The sequence below is a fragment of the Charadrius vociferus genome, unplaced genomic scaffold (genome assembly GCF_000708025.1).
Source record: "Charadrius vociferus isolate BGI_N301 unplaced genomic scaffold, ASM70802v2 scaffold332, whole genome shotgun sequence".
Taxonomy (NCBI): Eukaryota; Metazoa; Chordata; class Aves; order Charadriiformes; family Charadriidae; genus Charadrius; species Charadrius vociferus.
In genome coordinates this window covers 2,409,704-2,420,956 of record NW_009647418.1, presented here as the reverse complement: position 1 = coordinate 2,420,956, position 11,253 = coordinate 2,409,704, and the positions used below count along the sequence as shown (strand labels likewise).

Sequence of the window (11,253 nt, the reverse complement as noted above, 5' to 3'; positions counted from 1 at the left end):
GGGAAAGACAAGAGGGATTGTAAACATGTACTACTGCCTGTGGTGTCTGTGCATATTCATAGAGGTTTAAAAGCAGAAAGAAGAAAAAAAAAAATTACAGGCAACTGTTGAACTTCTTGCCTTTGAAGTTAAGAATATATGTTCAAGAAAAAACACTCTTCAGGAGTTGAAAAAAAAAGCAGTATGAGTATTAACAGCTATTTAACTGTTAATGCACAGGTGCAGTAACTCAAATAGGTTTAAACATAAATAAACAAATAACCAAAATAGATATTTATGGATAGCTAATTTAAGTTACCCCAAAACCAGAATAGATCGGATAGAAAAGCACCTTTTGACGAAAAAAGTTGAATCCACTGTATCAACTGTAATCCACTGCATGCAGCAAATCTAGAGTTGAGGTAAGAAAGGAAAATAAAACAATTTACCCAGATACCACCCAGGGTTCTGCATGTTGATCAGAAATATTGAAGAGACGGCAGCCCAAGTTCTCCACATCCTCTAGTCGACCTTCACGTGCCAATAAATAACCATATACATCCATTCCTAAAGTGAAACATTTGAAGATCATTCATCAAGAAATGGAAAGTTCATTCACCACAAGAAAAAACAAAAACAAACCCCAAAACATCTACTTTAAACTATGGAACTACCAGTAACTGTTCAAGATACACAGCTTCTGAATGCAAATTCTGACTTAAAAGCCAGGTACAACAATATATAATATTCCACTACATGCTCGATTGCATGTAGCTGCTACTATAACGTTACTCATCAGATCATTACACTAGGTAAACTTTCTTTTAGGATTTACTCACCTTTTATTAGGTAAGGATCCAGCATTTGTGCTTGTTCAAATTTTAGAATAGAGTTTTTATTATCTCCGGCTCTGAAATACAGGTCTGCTAAGCTCCCCAGTAAGTCTACATTATCTCTCAGCAACGACTTTTTCTCTAGAGAGCTTTAAGAGAAAAAAAAGGTACCTATTATTTATATAATGCCATTTTTAATATAACTATATATAAATATTAATATATTATTTCATTACATCATGCTCTTTGAACTCTTACCAAATGGTATTTATTGCTCTTGTGTTATCTCCGGTATGCACAAACGCATATGCCTTGATCCAAACTGAAAGCCAATCCAAGTTAGGAATACTCTGAATTACGTTGATTGTCATAGAGGCCACTTCCGCACCTTTCACCGACAGCGAGAGCAAGCCTATTCAGGACGGTATATACATCAACTTCAGCCACCAGAAATTGCTTTTAATACAAATTAATTGTCTGAAGACCAGAAACTCCATCCCTTGACAAGCATAAACAAGTAGCTTGTTACAATGCTTTCTGTAATTTGCATAATGTAGGCATTACATATTACATGCAACTGTAGGACAGTTACCTAGTCCCAAGCATAATTCAAATTATAATACTGTTTAATACTGAAATTGTAACAGCGTCCATACACTTACCTAGTATGGCATCAAGTGCTAAAGGGCACTGTCTCAGTACTTCTTTGTAGCTCGTAACAGATGAGCGTTCTTGACCTGCTTTCTTGTATAGATTTGCCAGCATCATATTGATCTATAAGCAATGGAAATGTTGGCAGAGTCAAGTATGAAAAAGGTGAAAGCCTCACTAAGAAAGGTCACAACTTTGTCTTCAAGCATGCCTGCCTCCCTCCCTCCTGTTCTGGGCAGAAGACAAAATTACCAGCTCTTCCTTTGAGATCACTATAACCTATCCTTGAGTATAAAATTAAAAATGTTTCTTCTTTCCGAGTCTTACATTCTTTTGTATTTGCACAGTACATCTTGAAATCTCAGTGTTTTGCATATAGGGAGTCAAGAGATGGACAAGCTTTATATATGATGCCAAGAAGGACCTGTATGTCCATTACATTAGCCACCTTTGAGTTGATCTCTCCAGACCAATGGAAGTCTCTGAGAAAATTAGCTTAGGAAGGCAAAGAAAGTTTCCATTTGGCTTCTGAATGAAGCCATGATTGATGAAAGATCAGAAAGGATCTGAACTCCACACAAGCAGCTGGTTTCTGCTACACTACTTTATTTTACTAGTGTGTTTAGGTAAAAAGTTGGCTTTTCTCAATCTTTTCTTCTTTTTCTGTTCTATAAGCTGGTCTTTAAACAGAACACTTTGACGTTACTAGAGTCTACGCCATGGACACTGTTAACACAATACAGGAATACTGCAAACATGAAACATAGTTGCTTGACCTGATGTGTTAATCTTTTAAGCTCTTACAACATAACAGAGCCAGCAAGCAAAGACTCAACATATCTGGCACTGCAAACCACAATGAGATCTAAATATTTAACATTATCTAAACTGTTATTAAAAAGGATGAAAAGATTTTAAAAGATGGAGCACTGTCGTTCCTTCTACTTGCCAAAGTCTTCAGCCTTTCAAGGATCTTACATTGTTCAAACTATGCAATAAGGCATGAAGTGCCATTCCTTACACATTCTGGGTTCAAGAACATACTAAAACACTTGCTCAATTTTAGCAATCACAATTTATCAAGTTACATTGACTGGCTAATAGTGAAAATACCACAGAACAGTCAACCTTGTGAGACAACTAGCCTACAAGTCTCTCCCTCAGCTCTAGCAGGCAACAGAGTGCCTGTCCTGTCCAGTGATACACAGCTCTTCCACGGAGACTGGGATTCTACTTTGTGGTTATAGCCAGGCAAAGTACATTAATTTAAAAAATTGCTTTGGCCCTCACATTTACATGTTTGGCTCAGAACTGCAGAAAATTATTCAGTTAGGTAGCTGGCAATTGCTTACTAACTTGCAGTAACTCAGCTGTTTGCAGTCATATAAATTTTTCTCCTGGTAGATGCTTTTGTTGATACCAGCCATTATTCTTTACCCTATGAAAAGTATTCATGATAACATGCAAAGAAGAACTATCAAATGGACGATACAGATTCCAAGCATTATGTATGGATATACTAATACTTTACAAGTTTTTAGAATTACAAAAATTAGTTTCTTCATCCTTGTACACAAACAAAATTCTGTACCTTGTGCGCAGTACTAAAAAATTAACCAGGTAATTCACACAAATCAATAAAGATGCACACAAACATTTAACTCTTTTAACTTTTTTTTAATTCTTTCCTACAAAGGGAATACAAAATTTGTCTGATTTTAAAGAAAAGAGGCCAAATAAACGAAGCTAATTTAAACATTAGGGAGTGTTTCCAAACAACATTTAAGTAATACAAAAGCAAATACCATGACACAATGCCATTATATGTCTAATATAGGCTATGTTCTTTTTGACCACGTACTGGGCTACAGATTCAAGATACGCTGACCAAAGACTCATGACAGAAGTCTGCCAGAACCAACCTTTGGGGTCCTCTGTCTGGAAGGAATCCCATCAAGAATAGCAATGGCATCTTTATCTTGTTTCAGCATTGTATAACATTCAGCCATTTTATATTTCACTTCAATTTCAGATGGTAAACACTGAAATAAAAAATGAACTTTAAAGTACAGTACTGTTTTAGTCCAGTAAAATTTGAATAAGGTTTTCTCATTAAATGATTACACCATGTTGAAAAAAATCTAGTGCAGGAAAGCAATGCAACCTACTACTAGCTCATATTGCTCCTGTCTTCAACAGAAAAGCACGAACTACACATACAAAAAGATTTCATGCTTGCGACCGTATGAAGTTTTGCATTAGAAAACACCACACTGGTATTTTCAAAAAGAAGTAGCCTTAAATGTCAGGTTTATTTGACATGATAAATCCACAATCTAATGCCATAATATTAGCCAGCAACGTGATCAATTTAAGCAGCACATTAGTCAATTTTTAAATACCTGGCTTTGGGGAGTTGAAGCAGCGTTCCCAGTAGAAGGTCTTACTTTTGAAGTTTTACTTAATGCTTTTTTCTGCTGCAACGCCATTGTATACTTACTTACAGCATTTCTATACTCTTTATCATGGAAGAGAGAGTCTGCATGATATACAAGGAGCTGGTATTTCTGAGATGGTGAAAACAGTTCCCTACAAGAAATGCAAACAGAAAGGCTGAGATCAGCTAACTGTAGATCCTTACGGATCCAAAGTATTTGTAGCTTTGGTTTGTCAGACTTCAACTTCCAACTGTTGCTGCTTCTTTACTACACTGAAAGGGCCCTTGAGTAACAGGTACTATCTCCTCACAAAGGTATTACCTTGTCAATTTCTTTTATCTGTATACAAACAAACATAATAGCCATTCCTGACACCTCATCAGTAACAACAGGTTATGTTTAGCTGCTTAGCCACTGTTTTCACAACAGAGTAGCTCCCATCCTCCCCATAACAATCCACATGCTGTCAACGTCCACTCAAGCACATTTTGTTTGAATGGACTCAAGCTTACAAGGCAACCCAGCTCCTTGTACAGCTATCCTGGTCCTAATCCACACGTTCATACACTTCACAAACCCGCTTTATAACACTTCCAGATTGTTTGCAGAAGTGTTGAAGAGTTAGGGTTTCAGAATGGAATTTTGGCTTTAATTAGTTCCTCAAAACCCATCCAAAACGTAAAATGATATCTCACAGGGAAGTCCTGAAAAATAAAGGGAATCACTTGAGTCAGGGGAAGAACCATGATCTACACAGGGCACTCTTGGAAAGAGAAAATCGCTCCGTGTCTGTCAGGACGCTCACGCTGTCCCGGGTACCCCGAAGGGTTCGGGTTATGCTGCCAACGCTGAACCCCGGGCAGAGGCGGGCTGACAGAGCCGGGCTTCATCCCCCGCCGGGCCGGGGACAGGAGCCCGGCGGGAGGGACAGCTCTGAAAATCAGCCTGCCTCCTTCCCTGGCTCATAAGACATCCCCCGTCACCCTGCGAGCTGCCGCCTGGCCTCTCTCTCCCTCAGCGCCACCGGCCCCGTCAGCCCGCCGCGCCCTCTCGCGGGAGGGCCACTCACGGGTTGTTGCCGCTCATCGTGAGGAGAAGCCCGCTGAGGAGCCGCACGTTAGAGTGGAGCCCGGCGGCCGCCATCTCTCGTACGTGCTCCACCACACTCATACCGGCGGCGGAAAGGCGCGGAGCGGAATAGACCGACGGCAAAGAGTAAAACAACACCGACACCGCCGCCCGCCGGCACTCCAAAATGGCGCCACCGAGGGGGCCTCGCACGCCGCCGCCGCCTGCAGGTGCCCTCGGCACTGCCTTCATAGCGGGAGCGCGGCCCGACAGGCGCGCGGGAGGGCAGCCCGGGGCGGTGCGAGCCGCGCCAGGCCCCCGGAGACGCCGCGCCTGCGCAGTGGCGGGGCGGGAGGGGCGGTGTTGACGGCTGAGGGAGTTGGTTCGCCTTAGGGCGGCGATGGGCTTTCACACGGGGGTAGAGGGGTCCCTTCTCGACTCGGTATCGTTTTACGGAAGAGACATACTCCTCGTGTCTGCGCAGCTCTTGAGTCTTGTCCTTTTTCTCCTGAGACTTTATTATCTGCTGGTTGTGGCAGCTAAATGGGACAGAGGTAACAGAGATAACGAAGCTCCTGCCTATAAAAATCGGTAACTGAGGAGGAAGACCCTTCAAAACCTAGATTTATTCTGGGCCACAACCAGGGGAAAAGCCTCGCTAGGGCCACCCTTAACTACAAGGCACAGACTGAAAGGAGTCTGGAATCATGAACTTCCCCCCCCTTATTACAAAAAGAATGCAAAACGTTGCAGACCTATTACTACTACTACAAATCAAATCAGTGGGAGCTTCCAGTTTGAACACACCATCACTGCTGCCTGGAGTGGAACACACCCCTCAACAAACACACCAAGCGGGGAAACAGGACTGGTGCTGGACTTCGTATCAGGCAACACAAAAAGTGTGTTGCTGCTGTATGGTGACAGCGAAAGAAGTATTGCCACCACGGAAAGAGACAACTTGGAATAAACCAAACTTGGATTTGTAGTTCTTCAATAAGCCATCTTGCTGATAAAACAGTCACAGTTTTTGCCAGTGTCGTGTGATGGTTGTGTTGGACTGAACCTGCCATCGCAGAGGCAGCCTCAGACAAAGCTGCATGTTATCAGCCTGCGTTACCCTTTGAAGGCATTTTAGCAGGATGAAGTACTGCTCTGCGAAGGCAAACCTGCTAAATAACGAGGTACGTTGCCACAAACTACAGCCCGGCTAGTAACCCCCTGTTTTCAGTGGGAATGATTCACTTCCTACTGATTGCCATTACACAATAATGACAGTCTTTTCACAAAAAACAGAACTCCGATTTCTCTGAAGGCTGTCCATAAGACATAAAGCAGTTACCACATTAATTACAAGCTAAATTTATTGAAAACATGGTAAAAATCACTGCACTGGACAACACAGCATGACAGGTATGTTTTCCGTGGACATTCGATACTGAGACTCTAGCCAGTAGAGCAATTACACAGCTCCCCCCGCCCCACAGGCACACCCATTTCTTCTCTTTAAATACAAGCCCTGTTTTAAATGCTAGCTGTAGCCACTGGTAATAAAGCAGCTTGCATCTGAAACAGCATGTTAGAAATCACTTATTAAGCACCAGCTTAATAATATTTGCTTACACTACTCAAGTTATCTTTTTGCTCTCCCTCTATCCCTCATTGACTGCTTTGCAGTGTTTTTGTGTGGTTTTTTTTCTTTTTTTTTCTTCATAAGCACTTAATTCTTCCTTGGTACAAAATTTATCCAAAACAAAGGCAAAATACTTTATACACCTTGCTGTGGAAATGTTTAATGCTGTTGCTGCTTTGCCACTTCACTGCCCAGGACCTGACAGACTCTTGTTCATGAACTGTCTCTTCACAAAGCAGATCCACCACTGCAGAAGGAAGTACAAAGTCAGAAAATATGTAAAAGCAGTTTCCATGCAATAAACAAAATAGTGACTTCAAAGTATTCAACTTCTGACAAATAACAAATGATAAGGCTCCATTTTTGCACATAGTTTTCCACACTGGTTTCTACTGGAATTCAGGCAAACAGGAGGACAGGAATGGACCAAATGAATTTATAATATAGGTCTCTGAATTAAAGCAGGACATTCTACTTTCTCTTCTTTCTATTATTTTATTTTTATTGCTTATTCCAATGTAATTATAAACAAGGGATGCATCAGAAAGCTATGCCTTTGAAACTAAATTAGCCTAACTAATTTCAATATTAAATACAGTCACATTTGCACATGAAACATATGAACAGTCAGGAGGCAATTCATGCATTGATTAGCTATTTTTTTAAATCCGGATATGAGGCAAAATGGTTTACTTCAAAGAAACTATTAAATGCCTGGGAAGATAAACAGCATCTCTTATGCCTGTGAATTTCCATTTGAAAACCTAGCCAGCAGCAGATGTTCAGTACTTTTAAGAGACCAGACACCACTTATTTACTGCCCTGCTTTTTAAAGTGACCCAAATTGGTGTTCGCTGTCTTACCGCATTACAGATTAAATTTATTGATAACTTGCAGCCTCCTATTTAACTAGTCTTGTAAAACCAGGGAAGCTTGCGCCAAAGTTACCCACACCTGGTCCCTCACCCCATCATCTCACTTCTCTCCACACCTTTCTGAAAAAACACACCAAACTTCTCATTAAATCTGTGATGATCGCACTAAATTCTTACCTTACTAGGCTTGTCACTTTGAGGATCAAATACTTTTTCACAAAGGCGAAGACCAGTTTCTTGCCTCAGCTGCTGTAGGTAGGCCCTCATCACCTCTGAAACATAGCACAGGAAAAAACAGTGTAAACTGAGGCAGCAAATCAAACTGAATTTAACAGGGAATCATCAGATATCACTGCAGAAAGTGGAGTTTTCACATCTGCAGATACTTGTCAGCCGGCTGAGTTGGTTTGCTCAATGTACAGCCATACTTGGGATTTTTATGACATTTGTACCACTAAAAAAAATGATCCAAACTGTTTTCTTCTCTCAGTTACCTTTGCTCATTATTGTGGGCTTCTTATTCTGCCAGTGCAGCAGTTGACTTGGGCTCCATTACAGGGTTTAGCTAGTGATTACGTTGATGCAAAAGACAGACTCAGACCCCTATTAATTCGTTCTGTTGGATCTATGGATCCAGGGGAGTCACTGGGCCCCCCGAGGTCAGAAAATCCAGCCTCTGCTGCCCTCAGAAGATAATTGCAGATTTAGAAGATTCAGTTTTAACGTTAACTTTGCAGTCACAAAAATGCAGCTAGTAAATTATGAGCCCAAGGAAGCCTTCAAAGGTCCTGCATTAGCCTTACCTTCCTCCTGTTTGTTGCCAGGTTTGGCGTAAATGGCATTAAGCGGAAAGCCAGGCTCCCCGGGGATTGGGAAGTTAGTGATTCCTAGTGTGTACATTTCTTTCTCTCCTTGGCCTTTGGAGTTACACTGGAAGAACCATGCAAACAATGGATTAACAGCTATAAACAAAAGCTGACGAGTGTTAGTCCAAATATTTTACCGATCTCTTATAAAGACTCATCAAGAAAAATAACACAATGTCTCTTTGGAGATCCACAGCCTTGAAGTATCTGTGACTCTGACAGCTGGCACTGGGGTGAACAGGATTAATTGTGCCACTGGGAGGAGAACATCAGCAAACCCTTTCCCGAGTACAATCTCCAGAACAGACTCAGTTTCCCCCCTGCACAGAAATTCACTTTTCTTACCTTTTGTAGCTTTTTCAAGCACTCAGAAATGTAGAGGGTTATGTAGATCAGCGTTCTGTCAGCCTCGTTCTGCAAAACAAAAGCGAGCACAGAGCCCAGCCGCTCAGAGATTAAGGGAGACTTTATGGAACTGATAAAAGTTTGAAAGAGAAATGAGTTCAAGCCATTTTGGCCTACAATTTCCCCATGAGAGCAGGACTTGTAAGTCATGACATTTACCCAACCTTAAAAATTAAGTGAGAGGAAGGGGAGTTTTTGTTATCTAGTAGAATTACTTCACTGAAAAAAAAATGTATTCACGGCACCAACCCTCCAAAGGACTACTATATGCGCAGTATCTCAAAAAATTACCTTAATTTCATAATTTTTGAAGAAAACATTAGCTTTGAAGTAGTAGATGGCTTCATCTATAATATCTGTGTCCTTAGCTAGCAAAAAAGAAATACAGAGTTAAACAGTGCACTGTTATACTACATCTGGTCATAACTACTCACTGAAATACATAAATAAGGATTATTGCAAAGGCAAAACCTTGGTATTTACAAAAAGCAGAAGACAGCACTACATAACAGAAAACAGGCATTGCCGTGTGAAACACTGGTGAGCTCAGACCATAACATTTAAGCTTCTTACTCTTAGCAGGATCTTTAATTCCCTTCTCCTCCTCCCCCCATGATTTCTTATTTCACAAACGGCAGCAATTCAGCAGTTCCCCGCTTTTCTACCAGTTGAGTAACTCACCAGAGTTTTAACAGCGTAAAAGTCGTTTCAGGACACAGAAATGTTATTGGAGAAAGCCTAATACCACAATCACACAAATTTCATTATACTCTTCAAAGAAAAGGAGGGGGAGCAGAACACTTAGTGGCAAGCTTACTTGGGATCCTCACCTGCTTTTGCTACTATCCAAGACTGCTTAAATCCAGAAACATTTCCTTCATATTTCCTTTCTCACACTGAACCACCACAGTACTGAGGAATATCATGCCTGGGAAGCGCTACTTAGTGTGCTGAAGGGGAATCCATACCATGCTGCCTGTAGACTCTGTTGGGATGCCCGTAACTTCATTTCAATTTCTGAAGCCCCCTACCCTAAAGTGCTGCCTATCCTACTCCTCGTCCTTCAGAGCAGCAGAGTGTCTTCAGCCACAGCCCCAAAGTGCAAGTTCTCTGTAGCTAAACCTCCACTTCCCCTGACAGCAGAGGGTTCACACCACCATGTCCTACTCAAAACCCATTGAAGAGCACAGTGAGACACAGGAGGAAGTGCAAGAATAGTAACCATTGGCTTTAATTACTGAAACAACTGATTTAAGCACCGTGCATATTTATCAGTGCATAATTATTTTCTATGATTTTCACAACTTAAGTATTTGAAAACTCTTTTCCTCCTTTATAAATTGCAAAGCACTCCATTTCCAACCTGTGACTCCTCTCGTCACTCCTGCTAGGTCTGGCTTCGACCAAACCCCGAGAGGGTGATAAGCTATAGGCAGGCACATTTTCACGTTTTCAGAGATTGTTATAAACTTACTTTCCCGAGGCGCTGGGCCTTTGAACTGGCTTCTGATGGGTAACAGCGCCATGTTCCCAATTAGCTTGGTGTCGGAGTCCATTAAAGTTGAGTGGTAAGCCTACATACAGGGGGGAAGGCTGGTTATTAATGCTACTGAAAGTAGATATTTCCGTGTCCGATCGTGTGTCCCTGTGTCTTCATCAAACAGGAGTCAGAGTCTAGTTCATTAGTGATGCTTCCCGCAATCTCTCCTCGTGCAAAGTGCGATTTTCTAATTAGGCCCAGATCTCAGCGCCATTCTGGTGAAGACCATGAAAGCACCATCACTGGCACCACTGATGGTGGGAGACAGGGTGAATTTGGTCTGTCTGGTCTGCACAGATTGCTTCAGCCCCCGGCTGCCTACCCCCATTCTGCACAGCGCCGGGGGAACGGCCCTGCTCTCCCGCCCCAGTGTGGGGCACTCCATAGTTCATTGAAAGTGAGCTGGTCGTTACGAAAAGATTATTTTTTTATTTCCATATCTAGCTAATAATATTGGATAATAATAAATGAAGCTAGGCTTAACACATACCCACACACTCAAAAAAAAAAAAAAGACCTTTCTGTGCACTCTAAAACTGGTCTAAGTTAAAAAAAAAAAAAAAAAGATAAATCTTTCTGCATATGCCAGATTATTCCTGGGAAACTTATTTTTAACAACTGATGAGTTTAGGTTTAGCCATTCCCACCCTGCCAGCCCCCAGGAAGCCTTTGCCTCCTCACAGCCGAGGGTTTTTTTTGGGGGGGGGGAAAGGGGAAGCGATGGCGGGGGGTGGGTGTTAAGCATCCCCTAGCAGAAAAGGGGTTTATTTCAACCAGAGGAAGGTGGTGTGAACAAAACGAGAGCAAAGCACAGCTTTTACCGGCCTCTCCCTCGCCGGAGCCGGGGGCGGGTGGGTCCCTGGCGGGGCAGGAGGAGGAAGAGGAAGAGGAAGGCGCTTGGCCTCGCAGCAGCCTGCCATAAGCAGCAATTCCCTGCTGTCAGCGGGGTTCTCCGCGGCTAACGA

General features: G+C 42.1%; 2 protein-coding genes across 2 annotated transcripts in view; both read right to left on the bottom strand.

Moving 5' to 3' along the window:
- The window catches only part of ANAPC7 (anaphase promoting complex subunit 7), an 8,631-nt gene extending 3,550 nt beyond the window's left edge, over positions 1 to 5,081 (bottom strand). The window contains 8 exon segments of the mRNA XM_009880279.1: positions 332 to 425; positions 428 to 546; positions 819 to 961; positions 1,071 to 1,224; positions 1,475 to 1,586; positions 3,386 to 3,505; positions 3,866 to 4,052; positions 4,971 to 5,081. Coding sequence (XP_009878581.1) covers positions 332 to 425; positions 428 to 546; positions 819 to 961; positions 1,071 to 1,224; positions 1,475 to 1,586; positions 3,386 to 3,505; positions 3,866 to 4,052; positions 4,971 to 5,071 — 1,030 coding nt within the window. The 5' untranslated portion in view covers positions 5,072 to 5,081.
- A 1,226-nt stretch (positions 5,082 to 6,307) lies between these two features.
- On the bottom strand, positions 6,308 to 10,322 carry ARPC3 (actin related protein 2/3 complex, subunit 3, 21kDa). Its single transcript, XM_009880277.1, has 6 exons — positions 10,223 to 10,322; positions 9,040 to 9,116; positions 8,689 to 8,757; positions 8,281 to 8,407; positions 7,655 to 7,749; positions 6,308 to 6,849 (listed from the first exon to the last, which is right to left on the bottom strand). The coding sequence occupies exons 1-6, from the start codon at positions 10,302 to 10,304 to the stop codon at positions 6,787 to 6,789; spliced, it is 513 nt and encodes a 170-aa protein (XP_009878579.1). The 5' UTR covers positions 10,305 to 10,322; the 3' UTR covers positions 6,308 to 6,786.
- Positions 10,323 to 11,253: the final 931 nt, after the last annotated feature.

Coding starts and splice junctions, on each gene's coding strand:
- ARPC3 (XM_009880277.1), bottom strand. CDS start 10,304: ATGGACTCCGACACCAAGCTAATTGGGAACATGGCGCTGTTACCCATC. Junction 8,408..8,688: donor GCTTGAAAAAGCTACAAAAG/GTAAGAAAAGTG, acceptor TGGTTCTTCCAG/TGTAACTCCAAAGGCCAAGG. Junction 7,750..8,280: donor TGGCAACAAACAGGAGGAAG/GTAAGGCTAATG, acceptor GCTATGTTTCAG/AGGTGATGAGGGCCTACCTA.